The sequence below is a fragment of the Bombyx mandarina genome, chromosome 19, assembly GCF_030267445.1.
Source record: "Bombyx mandarina strain Sakado chromosome 19, ASM3026744v2".
Lineage (NCBI taxonomy): Eukaryota > Metazoa > Arthropoda > Insecta > Lepidoptera > Bombycidae > Bombyx > Bombyx mandarina.
The window spans coordinates 2,998,749-3,024,617 of record NC_143225.1 but is presented as its reverse complement, the minus strand read 5'-3'; the positions used below and the strand labels follow the sequence as shown (position 1 = coordinate 3,024,617).

General features: G+C 39.0%; 2 protein-coding genes across 15 annotated transcripts in view; one reads left to right on the top strand and one right to left on the bottom strand.

The window, feature by feature from the left end:
- Trpm (transient receptor potential cation channel, subfamily M) overlaps positions 1-25,869 on the top strand; it is a 274,349-nt gene that overhangs the window by 55,478 nt on the left and 193,002 nt on the right. The gene's annotated exons all lie outside the window — the stretch shown is intronic.
- LOC114239276 (venom carboxylesterase-6) lies at positions 18,820-24,716 on the bottom strand. Its single transcript, XM_028169413.2, has 3 exons — positions 24,395-24,716; positions 21,370-22,610; positions 18,820-20,107 (listed from the first exon to the last, which is right to left on the bottom strand). Exons 1-3 carry the CDS (start codon positions 24,578-24,580, stop codon positions 19,837-19,839), a joined length of 1,698 nt encoding a protein of 565 aa, XP_028025214.2. The 5' UTR covers positions 24,581-24,716; the 3' UTR covers positions 18,820-19,836.

Genomic DNA, 25,869 nt, shown 5'->3' with positions numbered 1-25,869 from the left:
CCTGGTAGGGCCGCCGTACCGCGGAGACCGACGTCGTTGGTTGTCGACTATCGCCTCGACGACCCGTCGGTCGGGCGTCCTCGGGGTGGCGCCGCGTGTCTGGTTGTAGTGTTGACCGCGGGAACCCCCCTACTCTGTCCAGGTTCTGACCCCGGACGGAGATCGGACGTCGGGTGTAAGAGTGCAGGGGAGTCGTTTAGTGGGTGGGCCCTAAAATCCTTGGGCCCGCGATCTGCTCTCAACACCTGCAGATCGTTAAGTCTCACATACCCCGCGCGCCCCCTAGGCGCGGGGACCTCGTAGGAGGTTCGGCCCTCTACCCGAAAAAAAAAAAAAAAAAAAAAAAAACCCCTCCGCATCGTCCCATAAGGAACTTCGTTCCAAAAACAGCTAAGTAAATATTATAGAAATTAAATTACACGTCATTTTATTAAACTTGATTGAGTAAATACTGAATGGGCACAAGACGTCTTACCACCGGTAATAACGTACATAATAATTTGTGTTGTTTCGACCGGTCATCGTTCTCGTCGAACCCGTCGCTTGCGACGAAGGGCTCGTCGAGTAAATTAACCCACAGACTCAGCCCACTGAGTTTCTCGTCGGATCTTCTCAGTGGGTCCCGTTTCCGATCCGGTGGCAGATTCTGCGAAGCACGGCTCTTGCTAGGGCCAGTGTTAACAACGCCGTCAGGTTTGAGCCCCGTGAGCTCACCTACTAGTTCGGCGAATCTAGAATAACCTCTCAAGATTACTAGAATAGGTAGGAAAAAAAGTTGTTTCAATTTTTGTCTTAAAGTCATTCGTGATAACGCGTCAAAAACGTATTCCATTAGAAAAACCTGCCAGCGGGATTTGAGCCCTTACAGTCGCATTGCTCTCTTTGTTACCTACTACAAGAAGTAGCCTCGAGGGGTTATTGGTGCTTCTCCGAATGTGTAGGCGAGCTTACGGGGCTCAGCCCGGGAGAGTTCATCGCTCGATATGAATGTCGAACGATATGAAAATGAACCGTCTTATTCTTTAGGCCACGACGACTCCAAAACATCAATCCAAAAGAGCTATTGTACAACAGATAATATTTGTGACAGAACTATGAAATTCTGAGAAATCGTCGTCGTGGCCTAACTGATAAGACGTCCGATGCATTCGTGTTGAGCGATGCACCGGTGTTCGAATCTCAGGCGGGTACCAATTTTTCTAATGAAATACGTACTCAACAAATGTTCACGATTGACTTCCACGGTGAAGGAATAACATCGTGTAATAAAAATGAAACCCGCAAAATTATAATTTGCGTAATTACTGGTGGTAGGACCTCTTGTGAGTCTGCGCGGGTGGGTACCACCACCCTGCCTATTTCTGCCGTGAAGCAGTAATGCATTTCGGTTTGAAGGGTGAGGCAGCCGTTGTAACTATACTTGAGACCTTAGAACTTATATGTCAAGGTGGGTGGCGCATTTACGTTGTGGATGTCTATGGGCTCCAGTAACCACATAACACCAGGTGGGCTGTGAGCTCGTCACCCCCATCTAAGCAAAAAAAAAAATCTTAATGAATAGATCATCTGATCCTCAAGAGCGGGACAACCTGTAATCCACGGGGAAGACTCATCATCATGTCTCTAACTCCGCTGGTCGCTATCGACGAAATGTAACAAAAAAGATCCGGCTCTATTTACCTTCGTCCAAAAATAGTTTTATCTATTTCAAAACACACGCCTAATGCCGCGCGCGCTTCTTCAAACAATCATATTAAATTTGAAGGTAAAACTCTGTACTTGGTATTCGAATCGAATCGGTAATCGAAATCAAATATATATATTTAAATTGCGTTTTTTTTATATGCCAAAGTATCTGATGAGATGTGGTAGCACCAAACTTGCTTAAACTGGATTGACTTAAGGTAAGACAGTAGTTTTCCAATTGAGACTTCTATTTCAGTTTATACTGAAATAATAACATCTCAATTCGACTCACACTCTTAATTTTTTGTAACTATTGTAACTATAGTTGAGACCTTAGAACTTATATCTCAAGGTGGATGGCACATTTACGTCGTAGATGTCTAAGGGCTCCAGTAACCACTTAACACCAGGTGGGCGGTGATCTCGTCCAACCACCTCAGCAATAAAAAATAAAATGTTTTTTCCTACTTATGCTGATAGCCTTGAGAGGCTATTTCAGTTTCACCCTAACGCGTAGGTGAGCTCACGGAGCTCAAACGGGAAGCTCTTAATAAATAATTCTTACAACTACATGGCAAACCCACAGACATTCTTTTCATGATGTCGGCTATGTCCACCTGACACCCTTATTAAATTGGCGTCAGTATTTTTACTCTGCATGGTTTTTTATTCTAGTCTAAACAACACCACATTACTTCAATAACAATCGTAATAGAATTGCCTTAATCCTTAGACACAGCCCACTGAGTTTCTCGCCGGATCTTCTCAGCGGGTCGCGTTTCCGATCCGGTGGTAGATTCAGCGAAGCACTGCTCTTGCTAGGGCCAGTGTTAGCAACATTCCGGTTTGAGCCCCGTGAGCTCACCTACACGTTAGGGTGAAGCTGAAATAGCCTCTCAAGGCTATCAGCATAGGTAGGAAGAAAAAAAATAGAATCGTCTTTCTTGGCGACACTATCGTTCTTAACACACAAGTCACTTTTTTTTTCCCTACCTATGATGATAGCCTTGAGAGGCTATTTTAGCTTCGCCCTAACGTTTGTAGGTGAGCTCGCGGGGCTCAACCGGAGAGTTGCTAACACTGACCCTATCAAGAACAGTGCTTCGCAGAATCTACCACCGGATCGGAAACGCGACCCACTGAGAAGATCCGGCGAGAAACTCAGTGGGCTGTGTCTCCGCGGCATACTCTTTTATGTTTGCAGACCAAGAATTTAGGTCGAATTATTTTAACTTCATATGTATTTGAAGCTTACGACTTCACCTCTTTCAGACCACAAAATTGGAATGCTCTCTCCGTACTGAATTGTTAACGTAATGGAACAGCTGTCCTTTTTTAGCTTGAACGAAAATGTGGAGTGCGAGTGAGACGAACGCATCGACTGCATGTTCATATCGCTGCACTACGGTTAGAAGCTGTACGTGGATTTTATACGCGAACCATTTGCGGTGTACGGACAGCAAATAAAGAGGAATTTTACGCATAATTCAAAGATTCCGTCTGATCATCCTGGGCAAAAGGAGAAAGCAATGATAACGGGTAGCGAATATACAAGTATAATATAATTAATCGGCTGTACACTCTTATTCTTTTTTTATGATTGAAAGATTACTGGTGGCCCGGAGGCTTTTCCAGTTTCACCAGGACATGTGGGCGAGCAAAGGCTCAGCCAGGAGGGGTGGGATTTGCTAACAACTACCCGAGCGCCTCCAAAGGAGACATAACAACTCAAGAGCAATTGCTTCGCGAATGAATCTACTACCGGATCGGAATCGCGACCCGCTGAGAAGATCCGGCGAGAAACTCAGCGGGCTGATGCATGGATTAGGTTGCACGTCGACCTCTTTGTCGAGCTCGACGAGTACGGTTACTGGGGTTCCTAAGCCTACTCCTAGCGTTAGCGCTGAAGACGTCTAATGCAAACGTTATTGTATCTGATGGATCCGTAAGGACGTGACTCTTATTCTTCCTCAAACGACGCTTACGGAAATTACTTAGCGGTAGACAACGGCTTGGCATTGCTGATGTCCATGGGCGACAATAACCACTCACAATTAGGTGTACGGCTCATCTGTTTACAAGAGCATAAAAAATGCCCACTATAACTTGCCAGCGTTTCTTTATACATAATAACACATGACTATACGAAAGCGTATCCTTTTCCAAGCATCGCAGAAAACCAAACATTTTACAAGCCCAAAGAAAAATCAATTTCGCTATAGGCAAAACCAAACAAATTTTCCTCGCGAAATTGATAGACGAAAAAAAAAAATTATGCTGACCGTACTTCGGAAATGGCCTGTCGCAATAATATATCTGGAATGCTCAGAATAATGTTGCCAATGGGGTAAATAAAAAAATCTGTGCCTAAAAGAAGGTTCAGTTAAGAAATATCTCGACCGTTATTTATTCTTTTGTCAAAACTGAATTTGAAAAAGGAAGGAATCTCAAAAGCTCGCTCCTTGTATTTCTTTGACAAATACTCTTTTGTTAAACTTAATTACCTAAGAGCTGGTTCGTTACCCTGCAGTGCTTTTTCGTCTTATGTTTAATAAGCTACTTTATCTCATTTAGTCGATTCGCTTTGCCTGCGGTTTCATATGCGCCAAGTTTGTATGAAACACCTTACATTTTCCCGGGATAAATAGTTGCTTGTGCCACATTCTGGTCAATAAACTATCAATCGATTTATATTTAGATCGGTTTGGTTCGTTCATCACGAATCATCCAACACACAGCATTTATTATAGCAGACTTACCCGGCTCATGCCTTTACTACCTTAAAAATTACCTTATTTTTTTATTTATTTTTATATCATTCTAATCTATCTGGGATACCCAAATAAATCATTATATAAAAAGTATTACTGGTGGTAGGACCTATTGTGAGTCCGCACGGGTAGGTACCACCACCCTGCCTATTTCTGCCGTGAAGCAGTAATGCGTTTCGGTTTGAACGATGAGGCAGCCGTTGTAACTATACTGAGACCTTAGAACTTATATCTTAAGTCCACCCACCTAAGCAATAAAAAAATAAAAAAGGTCTATGAAGAAAGGCTGGCAACTCCGGATTAGACTTCATTCATCCAGGCGTATTTTTATGTAGACCTAATAAATTCGCAACTATGCTCTGAAATAGAAATCTACTCTAGAATAAGATAATGTAAGTTATAATATGAACTGGATGAAAATCTGGATCCATATTTTAGCTTCAGCTATATAATATCTCGAAACTATAGTTTTATTGTACGTGTTTTTTTCTCATTTTTCTTTTCATTTTTTTATTTCAAGGTGTATATCCGCTAAATACAATATGTTAGTGTGATGTCATCAGTGGTTAAATATTTTTTAAGGAATTTTATGACTTGATAACTAAGACCTTTAGGTCAAGTCTTATTTTAATTTTAATGCAAAATTGTTTATATGAAAAGTGTTAATATGAAATGAGATGAGATGTAATATAATCTCAGTAAAATGGTGATCATTTACTGAGACTTTTTCAGTGGACTTTTTGGAGGATCCCGAGAAGTTACGTTCAGCGGCTTTGTTTCATTTTCCCACATTTGTGCACTTTCACAGATACTATTATTACACATTTAAACCTGAAGAAATACTAAACAGTCAAAATAAAACAATTGTCAAAACTCCACTCCTCGCGGTCCCGCCAAAAAGTAATGGTTAAATATATGACGGGTAATCACTGATTATACTTGTACAGTCGTTGTGATTTTGTTAAGCTTAACACAAATCAATAGTCATCCGCCCCGGCTTGGCACGGACGAATCAAGATATTCTACTAGAAGTACATTACAATAATTTTAAATTATATTATTCATAGATTATATAATATGTACTTTCCGAAGTTTTAATAAGTATTGAATATAAGGTCCCATTTTTATCCCCTTAGTGGAAAGGTTTAGAAGAAAAAAAACAATGTACCTGCATTGATTTCTAATCAAAAGCAGATATATGAAATTTCGCGCTTCGTACTTTGAAGATGGATGTCTTTCGTACAAAGGTTTTTCCCTTTTAACCGCTTTAGGGGCGCTATTTAAAAAAATAATCTTAATGCATTCTTAAAACACTTTAAGAGAGTATTAAGTATATTAATTTAATTTCTGTAAATTAAACGGTTGTCTGGAAGAGATCGCTTTTAGCGATAAGACCGCCTTTTGTACAAATGTATCTGCTTTTTGACTGTTCTTTGAATGTAAATTGTGTTTTGGTGTGCAATAAAGTGTATTCTCTCTCTCTCTCTCTCTCTCTCTCTCTCTCTCTCTAAGTATATTATAATACCAAAATTTCAAACTTATAGACCCAGCGTCTTAGAGTCTGCGTTTATCAATGACACAGTGAGTCAGGACAAGGAATTATTTATGTATATAGAATAAAATTCCCAAAATTTCATCAGTGTTTGAATGATTTTTTTTAATTCAATTCAAAATTCATTGAATGTTTTTAGATCGCTTCGCTTAAGGTGTCCACTTGTCTAGTGTGCGTACAATGTTCTCGTAAGCGTTCTTATTAGTCACAAATCAAACACATCGCATCGCTGCCAAAGCAAATAATGAGAATAGATGTTTGTACAATTTATTATTGAAGTATCCTATTTATTATCTTGTTCTATATTTAGTAAATTTCTCAATATTTCTTGAAAGCGATGCGTCCACGGCCAACTAGACTTGTCCGTCGTAACAAATCGAATTTCAAATATATATTTTTTTATTAGTTGGTTACCTTAACGACCAAAGCTTAAAGGCCAAGATGCCATAATTATTGGCAATGATTTGTATGAAGATACCATAATTATTGGCAATGATTTGTATCACACCGTGGTGTGCAAATTTTCAACTTAATCGGATATATTGTTAAGTTGACAGACAGAAGTCGTCAGTTGAAGATACACGGATACTAAGAGATCGATCTAATAAAACATATTAAAAATGTTGTTTTATTAAATTATTTATTTGGGAAACCAACAGTAAAAAGCAAACAGTTATTATATTAAAAATAGGTAAACCAATAATAAAACAAATATCCAACATCACATATAAGTAAACAAAGAAAAACTTATAAATTTAAATTTAGAAAAAAAGCAACACAGTACGCACATTTATGTATCTAAATCCATCTTTATTTTATGTTTGTGTAATATTACTTAATAATACACATCGGATCTAACTCATCTTAAAAAAACTTTTTTTAAGTAAATACGCAGATAGACTTGTCAAGGATCCCTCCGGATTCCATATTCCCTTTTTGACTGATACGATACATTAATACGTTATGAATATGAAACGGTTGATAATCCACAATTACTACATTTAAAAACTGAAATGCAACATAAAAAACCGTTCACAAAATAGCATCATCATTCTTCTGCCCTTCTCCCAGTCCCCTGTGATATCATATGCCATTTCTTCGGTCACTCCCCTCTTACACACATATCGTCTTTCACACAATCCATCCATTTCTTCTTAGGTCTACCTCTTCCTCTACCTTCCTCATCCTTTCACAAAATAACATCGCTACTATCAAAATAAAAATCAGTCAAAATAAATAAACAAAAAACACCAAAACTGTATACATATAAATAGCTCAATAGATTACTTGGTAACAATCTTACAGTGTTACTCCAAAAGGCTAGTAATTCCTTAGCAAACTAAATCCTAAAAGTATGGGACAAGAGAATCTGTGCGAACATTTCCGTTTCCGGTCGGCTCCGATTGAGTTGGTTGCCAACATCTATTTACATTGCCTCCAGCGATTGCGATTGGAAAACTTCGACGGATCGGATAAGTCTGTGGAGCACGGCCCATTCAATCGAGAATTTTCAAATTGTGTTTTTATAAAAGCCAACTTTAACCAATACATTAACGTATTTAATTTAATAAATAATTGACAAAACTAATTATGTAATAATGTTTTGCAATAACGGTATTTCGTTTGACCACAGAAATCATTATGATTAATTCTATTGTAATGACTACAGATTATATAATTTATACATAAGTCTCCTTTTCTGTAATATGTTGAATAAAAAAATATATAAAGTAGTTCATATCTAGGTAGGCCATATGTAGGTAGGTACGTCTTTGTAAACGTTTTATTGCGGATTTTGTAAGTTAAGTATCAGTTTTATCTGTCAGTGGTGGGGTTTTTGTTCTGTTGCGTATATAGACTAACGTCACTTGTGAACAAATACATACAGTATATTGATAAATAACTCTAATAAGATTTTTATTGAAATACTGCCTTATTCTAATATAACTGATACATTAAAATAATACCACGAAAATTTAATACGGATACAGTCAGTGTTGGAAGAAAAACTGAATTCACACCTGCAGTGATTTTCATCCGATATGTTTTTTTTTGTCCACGTGCTCTCCATTGTACAACGGAACTTATTACATAAGTTTTAAACTTTTAGACTATTACAGTCGTTTTAAAATGGATTGGACCCGAAGTAATGAACACATCTTATCGCTTTTACGTTTCGGCTGTGTGATCGGAAAAGGAGCAGTAGCGTTGATACCCGCGTATGCGATTGACCCGCATTGACCAGCCCAAAACGATTAAGCCAGAGAAGGATAATTTCTGCACCACTTTTACTGGTGCCTTATTTTAACTCCGCCTTAATAGTATTACCATCATGCCTGTTTTCATCGCGAAGCAGTCATATATTCCAGCTTAAAACGTAAGACGGTCAATAAACTATTATAAAAAAAATTAATAAATAAAAAGATTATAACAATTTCTAGATCGACTTGCTACACAAGCGTTTTCTTTTAACTGTATATTTTACAATACTTTCCTCCAAATTTCCAATCAATTATTATAGTAGTAGTAGGTAGGTGCAGATGAAAAAAATCATAGTAAATAGCAAATTTGAAAAGCAGTTCGGATTAACATGTGTCCACGCTCGGGATAAATAATAAGTCAGTTTTGTGGAAGTATTGTTATATACTTTTAATCCGACACTAATAATAAAATAAAATATTTGAAGATTTATTAAACAAAGGCGCCAAAGTGGTGAGTGAAAAATGCACAGATAATATGAAAAATTAGGATAATATGCGTTTCGTTTCACGCTTTGAAGATCTTGAGTAATGTGGAATGTCAATCAAACAGCGGTAACAGAGGCGAAAAAAATACGAATGTGAATGTGAAAGAAACAAATGGGAACAAAATTACTATAAAAAATATAGTTTTGTTATACATTTATTTAGTTATTGAATTAATAATAAATAAAAAAACTTTTACAGAGCAACATATTTAAGACTCATTTGAAATTATAACTATAAGTATAATTAGAAAAATATTAGTTTATGGGTCTTATATAAAGAAAAGAAAAAACGTGTCTTTCATCGGTAAAAAGCAGTCGTCGCTGTCAGTGTGAAGTGGACTTAAATGGAGGCAATTTCCCGCTTAATTTAAAAACAAGATCTCTGCGCGGTCCATTTTTTTTTTTTTTTTTTTTCGGGTAGAGGGCCGAACCTCCTACGAGGTCCCCGCGCAAAAGGGGCGCGCGGGGTATGTGAGACTCAACGATCTGCATGGTGTTGTGAGCAGACCGCGGGCCCAAGGATTTTAGAGCCCACCCACTAAACGACTCCTCTGCACTCTTACACCCGACGTCCGATCCCCTCCGAGGTCAGAACCCGGATGAGGTAGGGGGGCTACCGCGGTCAACACTACAACCAGACGGCGCGGCTCACCCCAAGGACGCCCAGCCGACGGAGCCTTCGAGGCGAATCGAAGGCTCTGAAACGTCGGCCGTCTCGGTACGGCAGCCCGTCGGGCCGCCCAGACGGTGCCGCTGGTGTCCCGGAATACCCCGCTGGACCAGAACCAGCCTGCCGGGTCGGGACGCGATACACCGTCGACCGGTCGCTCTAATCACTCCACGGCAGCGCGCTAGAGTGCTGGTAGCGCGCCGCGCGGCCTCACCCCCTCAGGTCGCCCCTTGACCTTCACCGGGGGGAGGCCGCCACCTACAGGGGCCGGGACGTACGGGCGTATTCCCGCCTCCGGCCCCCGGCTCGACGGCGACGGATCGGTGCGGAAAGGGAAGAGCTCTCCCTCTCTCGCTCCGCCGCCTCCTTCTGCGAGATGGTGGACTCGCAGAAGTCGAGCATCGCCTTCCAGGACGCGTCGCTGCCGAGCATCGTAGCCACGACGCGCGGCAGCGAGACGTCCTCTCCAATGACCGCGACGAGGGCGGCGCGTTGCTCGTCAAATCCAGAGCAACGCGCCAGCGTGTGTTCCGCTGTGTCTTCCTCGTCGCGGTCCGCGCAGTGGTGGCACTGCGCCGTCGGTTCCCTTCCGGCTATTTTGAAAAGATACCGGCCAAAACAACCATGGCCGGTCAACATTTGCGTCAGCCGGAAGGTGAGGCATCCGCGGTCGCGGCCCACCCAGTCCGCGAGAACCGGGCGGACCGCCTCGACGGTGTCCAGCGCTAACCTCGTTTATTATTTTTTATTGCTTTATCAATTATTCACCGGCGTCAGCTCGGTCTGGATGTACCTACGTACTTTGTGTATCTACAACTTTATAAAAGGTGATTTTACGCTTTTATTTCGCCTGTTATATTAATACGAGAAGCAAAAACTTTGTGTCCCTTTTTACGAAAATTGCTTGGACGGAGGAGTATGAAATTTTCCACACTTATAGAGAATATAGAGAAGAAGTGAACAATGCTAATATGTTTTTAAAATAATGCGTAAAAGATACATTAAATCAATAAAGAAAACATTACACCACACTACATACCATGTATTTGACGCACACACGCATGCATACTATTTACTGTCAAACTTTTGTTCTTGACGTCTGTTGTCAAATTGAGAATAGATTAAATATTGTTTGTCTTTATTAATATTTTTTTATAGTGTAGCATTGGTAAAATTTGTGATTATAGAAGTATAAAATACAATCATAATAGTGTACAAACTTACAATTCCAATTAATTATAGTCGAATTTCGATTACTTCGGGACCTGTAGTTCTATTAATTTTGTTGTTTCGAATAATCGATTTTGAATCGATTAGAGTTAAAATTCTGGTGAACGAACCGGAATTCTATTTTCTCATATCGTCATTCGGAATCTACGGGGCGTATTCGAAGCCTTTTCGAAAACGGAGACCGGTGCTGACGTCGTGTGTGATTCGATTTAAAAACAGCTGACAAGAGACGTGCAGATTCTCGAGTGAAAAAATAAAGAGAACTTAGTCCTTGCTTTAGACAAAATTCACGAAATGTGAACTCACTGAATAAACGTACCCTTTGAAATAGGCAATTCACATAATTTGGGTTCCACTGGGTCTGTAAGTTTGTTGTTACCGCACCTCAAGGCCATTTGACACTTATTAAGCCTTAATTGGTTTGTTGGGCCAGGGCTTAGTGGTCCATAATAGTCCAGAGCTTAGTGACACCGATTAATGTGCCACAAGGCCCGGACGAGTTCCTAGCCGGAGTCAGTATTGTCATTCGATAATCGAAGTCCCCGTATGCATGTTTTATTACTGGTAGCACGTCTTGAGAGTCCCCACGGGTAGGTACTACCACCCTGCCTACTTTTACCTTGAAGCAGTAATGCGTTTCGGTTTGAAGGGCGGGGCAGCCGTTGTAACTATACTGAGATCTTGGAACTCATATCTCAAGGTGGGTGGCGGCATTTACGTTGTAGTTGTTTATGGGCTTCGGTAACCACTTAACACCAGGTGGGCTGTGAGCTCATCCGCCCATCTAGGCAATAAAAAAAAAAGAGTACGGTACACTGAGACTATTGAAGCGAGGAAGGTTTTTATGCGCAGTATATTATTTGTACTACTTGCAAAATAAGGGGTTTATGAATGATCCGTCTGACCTCTCTAAGCCACGTCCTCAGCACGATCTACGTAGAACCAAGCGCCTAATTGATCTCCTTGGCAGACATACGGCACTGAGACGAAGTAATGTGGAGAGAAGCACCCGAACTTAATGTGTAATTATTACTAATTGCTCTTTGACGTGTACACTAGTTCGTGAGCTCAAGGAAAGTTTTGAAACTGTTCATAATTTTAACGAGCGCTTTGAGAAATGTGTCTTAGAATTCGGTTTAAGGTTAAGGTTAATTTTTAAGCTATCGCGGGCTTTGAGCGCGGCGACCGAATCAAGAAAATCCGTAACGAAAATAAAACCTAACACCCCCACTCCGCCTACCATGTAGCTCGCGTTCAACACATTCATGCGCTTGTGTAGTGTTTGTGAATAAGCGCACTGCATGCGCATCATGAAAAGTCTGCCCATCTCTCTCTCGCGCGGTCTAGCTCATGAGTGTGAAGGGGACAGTGAATGTTTTGCTTTTGTTAATGTTTATATATAGCGTGGTCTTATTATTGTTCTAATATTAAATTACTATTGTCTAATCATAATTGTATAAGTTGATAAAAAATGCTATGCAATAGCTTTATCGCGGCAGTCTCCGAATGCGCCACCCGTGTTTTTTTTTTTCCCTACCTATTCGTTGGTAGTCTTAAGGACCTATTCTAGCTTCTCGCGGACAGAAAAGAAGATTATAAATATGTTTTGTTTTCAATAAACACTACTGCTTTGCAAAATTTCTTAAATAAATGTTTATTATTTAAATTCAATTACGTTCATGACATCGTCGCTCGTTTAATGGTCCGTGCAATTATTTAAAACATTCACCTAATTAAACTAAGTAACGTAATGCGTCGATTACGATAATTGGACTACAATTAGCATTGAACAATTCCGTAGACTTCATCAGCATTCCCAAATGACGTCACGATGTTCAAGGCCAAATTGTTTTGGTTAATGTCAATTGTTATGTAATGCATAAAATTTATTTAGAGTATCGAGTGGGATTTTTTAAATTAAATAATGAGATGACTTCACGGTCCGTCTGCTCATTGAGTGATTTCAGAATCTCATAGACACGATAATAGAGAATAATGCGGCCCGCAGTCAGACAGTGACATGAGAGGATCTAAAACAGACTGCCCAAGACCGATGTAAATGGAAGCATTTGTCTCGAGCCCTACACCCAGCAGAGGATAATAGGATAGAAAGAGGAAGAAGACCTTCAGACAGAGTTCATCCAAGAGCAGAATCTTGGAATTTCTTAGGTTCCAAGGTCTATGGTTTTGAAGTTTTATAGCGAGACTTTTGAAGATGATCAGATAAGATCACGAATTACTTCTGCGATGGAAAGAAATGAAATGCGTTTAGCTGAACCAGTTGTAATGCTGAGCGCTGATATCAATGAGCAATGATAACTACACAACATGAGGTAGAGAAGAAGCAACTTCTCCAAAACTTTTCAAAACATATATATCAAAAGTTATATACCCATTTTTTTTTAATTTATCAGTTTCATTTTAAACACTCAGCCAATTAATTCACTGGCTCTAGAATCCAAGGTTGTTCGCGTTGCGGGAATCGAGCTTTCTAGAGGGTTATTGTCAACAGAAAACTGTTACATTATGGACAGCACCATAGGAATGAAGGTGAACGATGTAAGGAGCAGGATCTCTTGTACCAGCGCATACGATTCCCGCGCGGCAAAAACACCCAGAACTGACTCCACAGTCCACAGCTGACCTTCAAACTTCAAGCGGCCCATGAATATAAACATACAAACGAAAATAAACGTTCCGCAGTATCGAAAACGATACAGCAATGCACGTTTTAGACATACGATCTGGAATTTCTTTTTGATATTCACTTAAGCACTTACAACTCATTCGTTTGGAACTGCATCATTATGAATGCGATCAGCGGAACAGATCAAAGCGCTTCGTATTTACGTATCTGGTATTGCAGACGTATATCACTGATATAGACGCGATATATAGACGCGGAATAGGAGCGATTTAGATAAGCGGATTGAGCGCTCTCCGTAGATTGTATGACCTGATTGTTTAAATTACTAGGAATTATGAGTCTTGATCGATAGGTGTTTCGGGTATTAACTCTTCGAGCGCGAACCGTCGATATATCGACTCTTTTATGCGTATAAAGTGAGGAGCATCGGAATACCGACTATAGCGCAGTTTGAAAATAGGTATTAGACCTGTACGGACGTGTTTATTTAAATTACTAGGAATTATGAGTCTTGATTGATAGGTGCTTCGGGTATTAACTCTTCGAGCGCGAACCGTCGATAGATCGACTCTATTATGCGTATAAAGTGAGGAGCATCGGAAAACCGACTATATCGCAGTTTGATAATAGGTATTAGACCTGTACGGACGTGTTTTAACGCGCGCACGTATAACGTGTTTAATAAGTTAATAACATTTATAAATAACCTTTTAACATTATTTTGCTGTAAATTTGGCATTGATTTTTGTATTTTTTTTAAATTAAAGTTTTTTGTAAGGTACCTTTTATTCAAAAATCATTTAGCAATTTCTTCTCAAAAATTAAGTTCAGCTCTAAAAGGGCTAAGAGTGGAACAGCCTTGGTAAAACATAGCAATTATAACGAGCTGGTCTCTTAATGCTCACGGGCAGTCTAGGCGCGATTTATATGAGCTTCGGTGCCCTTTTAACCGTGAGATAATTTAATATTTTTTTATTACTTAGGTTGGTGGACGAGCTTACGGCCCACCTGGTATTAAGTGGTTACCCAAGCCAATAGACATTTACAACGTAAGTGCACCACCCACCTTGAGATTTAGGTTCTAAGGTCTCAGTATAGTTATAACGGCTGCCCCGCCCTTCAAACCGAAACGCATTCAGCTTCACGGCAGAAATAGGCAGGGTGGTAGTATCTTCCCGTGCAGACATACGTCTTACCACCAGTAAACTCATAATTAGAACTATTTCTACGGTTTAATGGAACGCATCGGAATGGCCAAATCCGCTATGAGCCAGCTAAACAAAATATGGAGAGATCGAAACATACTCAAGAAGACGAAAGTGCAAATTGTTGAGACGCTCGTTTTCTTAATCTTTTTGTATGGGGATGAGACCTGGATCTTGAAAAAGTCTGACGTTGATCTGAGTTCTTCAATAAAATACTGATGATATATTAGGTATTTATTGCACACCTTGCTTAGCTGGCGGTAGGCGAACGACTGCCCTCGCAGGAGCGCCGCCCCACATCGCACATGCATACACGTCATATTGCAAATAGGCAACGTTGCATATTATCTACACTACACACTTTTCGTTCATTGTTGTTATTATATTGTTTCTGACAGTGCAAGGTAGAGGGGGAAGAGGTCGACTGAAGAAGGCATGGATGGAGTGTGTGAATGACGATATGAGAGATAGAGGAGTGAGTGTTGAGATGACAGCTGATAGAAGAGAATGTGAAGAGAAAAATTTGCTGTGCCGACCCCATCTAGTGGGATAAGGTGGAGAAAAAGAAGATATTGTTTCTGACGTTACCAATGCATTACAGTCTTCATGGTCACGGACGACTAAGGTGTTATTTGTCGATTTAAATATTTTCCTATCTAACGTGTATTTTTCTATTAAAAAAAAAACATTTCTACACTTTTACGTTTCGTTTCACGCAGACCGAACTAGTAGTATCTTGAATTCTGGCCGTTTGTTTCATTTGATTTGATATCTTTAAGTATTGGTTTATAAAATATATGTAAAATATTTAAGTACTGTAATCTCACCCAAAATCAATACATAGGTAACAATATTTCAATTATCCAGCTATCGCACAACACTACTGAACACCGATTCGCTTTGATTCCAAAGAGACGCTGAAGTGTTCTCGGCTCTTATCTCTTAAACTAATTACGACCATCGCCCTTTAAGAAATCAAAGAAGCCGTCCGCATGTATTTGAACATCTTTGATCACTTCTACACCGTTGATTAGGACTATATTATACCTTTAAACGAGAAATTCTTGTATATATATATATATATTTTAGTTTAGCGATATATAATTATTATTTATATTATATTATTATGTATAATTTAGTTTAGCGATAAATCGATCTAGCTACGATTTATTTTCGGAAAATGTTGTTTTATTCGTGTTTTCAATAATCAACTCTTCCCGACATCTATTGGCGAATAATAATACTATTTTTCTTAATTGAGGGCAACTGACCGCTTTAAAGACACAACAAGATGGCGTTATCAAAGATCTCATCATCGTCTAGTAATAAATTAAACGTATTCAAATATTGTTAAACCACAAGATTCGAGCTTGAGATTCGAACTTCACGCTAAACTACGTCCAATTAATATGCAAATGCCGTCTGCAATATCTCTAGCTCTACTTTGCTTTTAGTACTTAATGCTTTTCACCTTTAGCGTTTGTTAGTGCTATAAGTTCAGTCTAGACGTAATTCTGTACACCTGCCGCCTAAATTTTTGCGTCTGAGTGTATGAATTTGTTTGAATGATTTTAGGAATTTTCATAATAGGCTCCTTGTAAGCGTTTGTATCGTAAAATATTTTATAACTACTTTAAGGCTTATTCTTACTTACTTTTCGCATTCATTATTACCACAGACGACAAAAACTGTTATAGTACTCAAAACATCCGAAATAATACAATGACAATGTAAAAGAAAAAAATAAAAGCCAAAATTAAATCTTAAAAATAGATTTGTTTAGATTTAAGTTTAAGATTAGCGAGAATCAAAAAGAATACCTTAAGATATTTTATTTTCAAGTTTTTATTTATTTCATCAGGTGAATTAAACTTACCTCGCATTTACTATTATCCGAAACCTCACATCACAACCTGTACTACGCCACTGAACCTGAGACTTAGGGATCGTGGACGCAAGTGTACAGACTTCTTAACGACAAGAACTTTTACTGGTGGTAGGACCTTTTGTGAGTCGGCGCGGGTAGGTACCACCACTCCGCCTATTTCTGCCGTGAAGCAGTAATGCGTTTCGGTTTGAAGGGCGGGGCAGCCGTTGTAACTATACTTGAGACCTTAGAACTTATATCTCAAGGTGGGTGGCGCATTTACGTTGTAGATGCTTATGAGCTCCAGTACCCACTGAACACCAGGTGGCCTGTGAGTTCGTCCACCCATCTAAGTAATAGAAAAAAAAAATGAATGGCTAGATATTTCAAAATAACCAGTGTTGAGTGCAACAACACCAGGCATAAATGCCACTGAAACGTGTTAAAAAGACAAAGAGCAAACCTTCTAACATGTAAATCTAACTCGGGCAATGAAATCGCTAATCAAATTAGTAGCAATCGTCTGGAAAGTTTCGAAGGCCTTCATTTATGACGTGAAAGAATACCCAAAGTGACAATAACAGTAATGCATTTTTAATTTGCAAGCTTCTAATATTTGGATCTTGATAATTTTATTTTTTAAACGTGTTAGTGTCGATGAACTATTTTTTTTTATATAGCTGCATATTTATACTGGCATATGACTGACCCGCCAACATAGTTTGGAGAGAAGCATGTTAAATGCTAAAAAAAGAAGGGATAAAATAAAATTAAAAGATATCCGTATGAAATGATACCGTGAGTGATTTGTTCCTAATTATAATTATATGAATAATTAGTTTTAAAGTGATTTATTTTTCATTTCAGGTAAGTTATTCAAATCGAGTATACAACAGAATTTAAAGGGTAAAGAGTAGGTGAGTATAAAATAAAACTATTTGGTATTTTCAGCATTTAATCTATATAAGTATATATAAAAATGAGTTGCTGTTCGTTAGTCTCCTAAAACTCGAGAGCGGCTGACCGATTTGGCTAATCTTCGTCTTGAATTATTTGTGGAAGTCCAGAGAAGGTTTAAAACAATTTTGTTTTTCCTTTGATGTGTCCCCGTCGGACGAATTCCTTTTGTTTGTTTTAAGTTTATTTTATACAAAAGTTTAGGTCTTTTATTTATCGATTGAGGCACTACGAAGTCTGCCGGGTCAGCTAGTTTATAATACAATCTTAATATAGTTACAATGGCATTACTAGAATTTAAAATTTCTTTAGAAGGAGAAAATAATGAGTTGTAGTTAGTTCTGTTTCTAAACGAAAAATGAGACTTGATGTGTTAGGAATCATTTAAATGCTCGTATTATAAAAAAGTATTACTAATTAACAAACATGAAGTCGTCGTGGCCTAAAGCATAAGACGTCCGGTGCATTCGTGTTGAGCGATGCAACGGTGTTCGATTCTAATGAAATACGTACTTAACAAATGTTCACGATTGACGTCCACGGTGAAGGAATAACATCGTGTAATAAAAATTATAATTTGCGTAATTACTGGTGGTAGGACCTCTTGTGAGTCCGCGCGGGTAGGTTATTAGGGCCACCGCCCTGCTTATTTCTGCCGTGAAGCAGTAATGCGTTTCGGTTTGAAGGGTGGGGCAGCCGTTGTAACTATACTTGAGACCTTAGAACTTATATCTCAGGGTGGGTGGCGCATTTAAGTTGTAGATGTATATGGGCTCCAGTAACCACTTAACACCAGGTGGGCTGTGAACTCGTCCACCCATCTAAGCAATAATTTTTTTTTTTATTTTTTTTCATCCATGGACACGATTATATTTGAAACCTTAAAAAAAGTTATAATTTAATTATTACTATTAACTCATTAATTAATTAGTATTCTACTTTTATCATAATATTCCTATGTTTGTTTGGAAGTAAATATCAGGAGGCGTCTTAAGTGATTATTTTGTATAAGGTACCTACTTACTGTTTTCAAAATTCCCTTAGAAATTTCTGCTAAATATGTGAAAATAAATAATCTAAGCGCTAAAAGGGTTAATCTTTTAAATTTTGACGATAGTTTAGTAAAATATTCAAATAAGTTTTAAACTTTTAATTTGTGTTCACACCCAGAAGGGTGATTTAAATATGGTACTATGTAAAATAGTTTTTTTTTATATATTTAAATTGAACGTTAACGTGTGTAGGTTTTAGCCGATCGTATGAACATAACAGATAAATACATAAGTAAAGATTTGGACAGCTTAGTCTTTCGGGACAACTCTAAAGTATTCAGAAATCCAAAAATAATTAACGCGAAAACAATTTTATTCGTGAAAGGAGTTTTAATTACATCTGCAGTAATTATGTATTTAATCAAAATTATCGAAATAATAAATAAGATCTCGATAAATCTTGATTGTCTTCGTTACTGGCACAAGAAACACAAAATTGATGGAAAATACTTTTATTATATTCTAAAGAAAGTAACGAACCTTAAAATTAAAACAAAGTAACATTTCATTTGGTAATTTTGTTTGGATAAAGTATTTTCATTTTTGTTGTGCGCAGTTTTCATACAACATCAAAAAAAAATGTAATCTCTTATCTAATTACATATATAGTTTTAAATAATACTTAAATAACTCTCAAGAGAGATCGCTCTTAGCGATAATACCATCAAATGTACTTTTTATTGTATTTAATGTATCGCTTTGTTTTTTTTTTGGTGTACAATAAAGAATACTCTCTCTCTCTCTCTTTCTCTAAATAATGATTCCGACTGGATGTGCCCATCCACGCGAGTCTGCAGTCCGCCTTAGATTCACATACTACCCAAAATTGACACCAACGCATCGCTTGACACGAGTAAATCTAGGTGGCCGCGACTCTGTGTACTGCATATTAAATAAATTAAATTTAACAATTACAGTTACGTCTCCACAACCAGTTAGGCAATTAGCACCACCGGAACGAACAGCCACGTCAGTAATCTACGTATATAAAAGTCGATGTAAGGATGTTTGTTTACTATAAATCCCGAAACAGATGAACTGATCACAATGAACCTTTCAATAAGTCTTGAGATCAGCCTGGGGGATGATCCTGCGAAGTTTGGTAGTGATCGGATCAAAGCCAAATCAAAGACCGGCTAACAAAGGGTTTGAAAGTATTTGTTATACAAAGAGCTGCTTGTCACATCAATGAATTATTTCATTCGACCGGTGTTTATAATCAGGAAATCGAAACAAAGAAGCGTTTTTTAGATTTAGAACTTCCTCAAGCGGATAACATCGAGCGGAGTGGATTTAAGTCTTCGAATTCCTCAAGTGACAGAATAATTAAACTGAAGAATTTTGCATAAGTAAATCGGTTGGTTCTCTTTCACTTTTAAATATAGTCGGTCTGGCCGAGATTCGACTACGCGCGGCAATCGATAACAAACAAACAATCAGTCTCGAATAAGTACTAAAACATTAAGAAGAACAGTTGACTTAGCGTAACAAACAGAGCTACGCCGAGAAGGCTGTTAGCCCCGGAGACAGGTCTTGGCGGAACGTAATATCTCTCGTAGGTCGAATTCCAGAATGTCATCCTGGTCGTGTGCGGGTTGACCCTGTCTTCTTCGACGTAGGCCACAGAGCCAGTCCCATCGTTTCCTCCGTAGTAGAGGTAATTCAAATTGGCTTTGTCCACTGCGGACCAAACCACACTCGCAGCGGCCGAGTTTGCTGGCTCTCTGTAATTTCAATGGTTTTAATTTTGAGAATCGCAGAGCAATACATTTTTTTGTTGTTGCTTAGATGGGTGGACGAGCTCACAGCCCACCTGGTTACTGGAGCCCATAGACATCTACAACGTAAATGCGCCACCCACCTTGAGATATAAGTTCTAAGGTCTCAGTATAGTTACGGCTGCCCCACCCATCAAATCGAAACGCATTACTGCTTCACGGCAGAAATAGGCAGGGTGGTGGTACCTACCCGTGCGGACTCACAAGAGGTCCTACCACCAGTAAAACTAACATTATCTATCTATCTAATATATTCCTAAAGGAACTTAATATCTCTCGAAGGTTGTCGTCAACAGTCCAGGATTCTCCAATATTTTGGACACGTACCGCGGCGGCCAGCAGAGTCTATCGAGAATTTTTTTGTTCAGACTAGGGTCAACGGTGAAAGACCCCGTGGACCCCACGCGCGGGATTGATCAAGTGAAAAACCTTACCAAAACCCCACTTAACGAATGCGTGCGTCAAAAGTCTCTGTCCGCAAATTGTGGAAGACAGCTGTCAAGGCCATAAACTAAAACAATGATTCCACTTGACCACTACTGTTCTGCCTAGAGTAACTGACTATGATGATCATGATGATCGTACAGCCTATTTTATCATTAATAAATATAATATATAATAATACCGATAAAAATTATATAAATATACCGATTTTCGAGAATTTTAACGATGGCAGTTTCGTAACAATGTATTTATTATATCGGTTGTAATTAGAACGTTCTCGAAGTCGAAAAATAAACATTTTTCTAATGCGTCAGCTCATTTTGTAAACGAGTTACATTGCTGATTGCCTCAAATTGAATAAACATCAGAACATTACAATAATAATTGTTTGAATGTGTTTTTTTTTTTGGATTAGAAAATTTTTGTTTTACGTACGCGTATCATTTAATAGATTCATGGGAAACATTGTAGGAGAGAAGTGGACAATTCCGAGAATGTTTCGACTACGGGACCAATAGATTAAGATAGGCGATTATATCGTTTCAAACAGGGTGGAACGGAGCTGGATTAGAATTCCGTAAAATCAATTATTAGGGTGTACATACACTGTTTATCGAAAGCAGACGCTTAATAACGATTATACAAAATAGTCGTCAATGTGAAACGTCCCTAAAGACTTTAGGATCGCGTGTATATTAAAACAGTTGTTTTTCTCCTCAACATTGCTTCAGAAACTTCTAAAACTATATAATTAAATTACTCACCCGGTGTGTGCAAATCTTGTTAGACGCCTCACAAGAGAGTTCATCGCTTGAACGTCTGAAGGTCGCAAGTCATAGTCGAAGAGGTAGTTCAGAAATCCACCGTGCTTTACTCCGTGCAGGGGGATCTGGTTGAAGGGCCAATCGGAGTTCAGTGTTCCTCTGTAGCCGAATTCTAATAGTCTCACAGGACTCGTGGAAGTTACTCCCCGTTCCCTAGCCGTTCTTATCACGGCCAATAGAATAAGTGTATCGCCCTGGTAGTCTAAATAGTCCTCGATGGTTCCCATGTCAATCATTCTATCGTCAAAGTAAAATCTCTTTATATCTTGAACGGCAGTTGCGTTTCCGTTCGTATCTAAATCCACTGGAAGGAAATTTGTGAAATTCGCTTCCATACCCTCGAGCCATCTATTAAAGACAACTTCGGAAGCCCTCAACGTGCCCTCTCTAGTCGTGAAACCGGCGATGTAAGGAACGTGATTGTAATTCCCGGAACGCAAAATGTTCAATGGCGCATCTGTTATGATTGTCTCATTAGGATCACCGTTTTGACTCTCGATGCAAGGCGCGAATATGAGACTGTTGTTTGTGAATTTGAATTCTTCTAGAGCAGTAGCAAGTACGTTTGGATTCGTAGTCTGAAGAAGTTTTGCCAATTGCTCCCTAGATTTCTGTGTGATTCCCAACACCCCCCCAAATACTTCTGCGTAGCGTACAGGCTCGTATGCTACTGCCCACGGTGATAGAGCAGATCCACTCAGCGCAATAGCTTTGTGGACGAGGTTCTTGGATCTCGGAGACATGGTCAACAGATCTACTAGCGCTGCGCCCGAACCATGGCCAATAAGCACAATATTGTTAGGGTCCCCGCCGAATCCAGCTATGTTGCTTTTCAGCCAGGTGAGACCTTGGAGGATGTCTTTGAGACCAGCGTTGCCTGGTGCGTCGGGAACACCGAGGCAAATGAAACCGAAGATTGACAAACGGAAGTTCAGAGCCACGAAAACTATGTTCTCTTCGACGATTTTTTTGTAGCTGAACACTGGTGTGGTGGTGGAAGCGTATTGTTCGGCGTTGAGCCAAACGAAAACCGGTTTGGGTGTGGTCGTATTTTTCGTGTATATACTGAGTGTCAGACAGTTCTCTACTCCAATAAGGCCCCGGGCGTTGGGCTGGGCGCACAAAATATTCCGATTGACAGCATGATACACTCCAGAGTAGTTCGTTGGCGGACTAGGAGCCTGTAAATTTTAATGTGTTAATTATTAAAATAAGGATCACAAATAAATCGCCTTTATCAATAGATGGTTACCGAAATTGTTTCTTCTAAAATAGATTAAATTTGGAATGAATCATGATTCGTGTTACTCTAACATACAAATCTGTACCCATGTAATATAGCTTTACGTATAGTATTAGTATAATAACAGGTATATCACATGATTCGTGTCACTCTGACATACCACTATATCACATCAGTATGTAACATAGTAAGTCTTCCAAAATTATATTATCAATGGCGTGTTTATCAGGAGAAGATGGGTTTAAGGATAAGACCGTCTATTTGGCGAACGTCTGATTGTATATTGTAAAGTTTTGTTTTTGTCTGTATCTGCAAAAAAAAGCAAATAAGTAATCCGTGTGGGCTTACAATACGCCTAAAGACGGCGTCCACCCAAACTTTGTTGCATTTTAATAATACATATTCAAATTTATTAAACAATCCGTTTCCAAAAACAACCTAAGTATTTTTTTTATAGTTTCCTAATGCTCTGCTAATGGCTAGTAGAATATGAATCGATATATTGTTCATTTTGATGACGTCATAAATCGATTACTTTAATGACAGATGATCTCAGTGTTCACTTGGTTTTCGATAATTACCGGAGTTTGTCTCTACATCTACACCGATAGAGTGGGATGTGTTTATATATTGATGCAAGTAGAGACTGCAACTCTACTGAGTGAAACCTGTCTTAAATATATATTTTTTTTGCTATAAGCAACGTAGCTCAGAGATATGATTAAATGTAGATGAAATATGATTGTTTTAATTGGATTGTGTAAAGGCTACTCCACCCAGCAGCCGGTCTACTGGGTGGGCTGCACCGTACTGCTTCGCGGCAGAAATGTCCAACTTATTAAGCAAATTTATTTATTAAACACGACAGGTAACCTTCCTATAACACGATAGATACGTTCCTACAAAGTCCCGTGTTGTGCAAAACCGTGTTATACGAGACCTGTGTGCTTAGTGCGAGTTTTTTAACGTTCTCGATAGCGTAAAAGTTAACTCAAATTTTTATACAATTGAAACGTTGGTCTGCGTTTGCCGCTAGGGGCGCTATTCATAGTTCATTCGGGAAGACATTAAGTACGTACATCATTACGTATTATTGGCTTTGGCGATTCGAACATCGCATCTTTAGGATGTTTTTAATTCTTCCGTATTGCAAGATTAACGTCATATTACGAAATATTGAAATGTTTGGTGACGAACTTCTAGCCAAACACTATTTGATTCAGTGCACATACCGCTGGGCCGCCATTAAACTTAAAGATAAAAACACGATAGCAGGACTACCACGCCTTACTTATAACAACAATATCATATTTATCTACGTCCGATGATGCCAGCTTTACAGTTTTTCATGTAGATTTAATATTTGTACCATATATTGTTTCGAATCATTCATTTACCTCATCGCATAGAGCGCGAAAAATTAAAAAATGCACCTAACAACTAAATAGAAAAATGAAAAGTTACAAAAAATCGATATTTCGTATTATATATCCTACGTCTAAGAACTGATCGATTGAAAAAAAAATTACGAAAACATTTAGTTATGTTTATTTTATTTCTACTTTTTTTTACTCCTAAATTGTGTTTGTGTTTTGCCAACAAAAAAAAAATACCAGGAAATAAATTGGAGAAAAATTTATTTGTTAATTGAGCTGACAACACTGTAAACGTCTAACATTCAACAGGCGTATAATATATTATGACAGTTGTATAGTTTCTTACCTTGAATCTGTTCTCTCCAGATGTTGGACCGGCGTATGGTATATCGTAGAAAGTCAAATAATCTCCGTCAGCCGCTCTGCTGCCTTCCACCGTACCCTCAGTGGTGTTCACTTGAAGACTATCTTGGGCGGCCGTGAACGACACGAACGCGATTAGTAAAACAAACATTTTGTAAATTCTCCTCATGTTTTTCTTTTTGAACGCGACGCACGTGTTGCGCCTACGCCGGTCGTTCGGCGAATGAATGACTCTATAGTTTTGTAATCTTTAGCATTTATCGAACGATAAATTTCGACTGTTATCATTGAGGTTGCCTTTTTAAGTGCGACTGCTTTTGACAATTCCGAAGGTGACGCCACTTTCTCGTATTTAATGAAATTCGTAATTAGTTACTGTAATACTACTCCTATAACCAATTCCTGAGGAATCATAGTTTGTCGGAAACTGTCTTTATCTTGATGTGCTATCCTTTTACAGTTTTATTTTATTTCATTGCATGTATGGATGGACGAGCTCACAGCCCACCTAGTGTTAAGTGGTTACCAGAGCCCATAGATATCTACAACGTAAATGCCGCCCATCCACCTTGAGATATGAGTTCTAAGGTCTCAGTATAGTTACAACGGCTGCCCCACCTTACAAGCCGAAATGCCTTACTGCTTCACGGCAGAAATAAACAGGGTGGTGGTACGTACACGGGCGGATTCGCAAGATGTCCTACCACCAGTCAAAGATATATTGTCATTTGCCTGATCTACATGAACGTATTTATAATATGCACACGGAATTCGCGTAACCCCGGCCCGCCATTGAAACTAGGACCCTTAGACATAACGAACTATGAGAAATAATAATAAGAACGTCATGCGGCCCTAAATTAGAGCTCGCTGTGTCATGGGTACCAGAGACTCACATACATACATAAATACGTATAAATATGTACATATGTAAATAATAAACACCCGGACAAAGTTCCAACAAGCCTGTTCATCACAACGTTTCCACGATGTGAGAATCGAACCCACGACCCTCCACGCAACAATCAGGGCCGCTAATTACCGCACCACCGAATCAGTCAAAAGAAATGAGCTCAAAGTCCCAATTCTAATAAAGGCTGTACCGCCTATCAAACCGAATCGCATTTCGAAAGCGATACGTCTGTGGCCTATACCCGTTCGAACTTACATCGCCCTCTCCTACCAGTAAAGCAATCACCCTCCGTGCGTCGTAGTCCTCAGTGCTGAGGGTCGTGACCTTTACGGAGCACTTTTGTTAGGACTATGTTCCTCCATTCGTTCTTGTCCTCCGCGAAGTGGATAGCGACATTGATACTGGAGTCCAAAGTCGTGATAATCTGATCGGACCAGCGCATGGGACTACGCTTTCTAGGCCTCTTTCCTTCCACTTTGCCGGTGTTGAGAAGTCTTTCGAGATTGTCACCCTTTTTCCTCGCAACGTGACCGAAAAACTCTAAA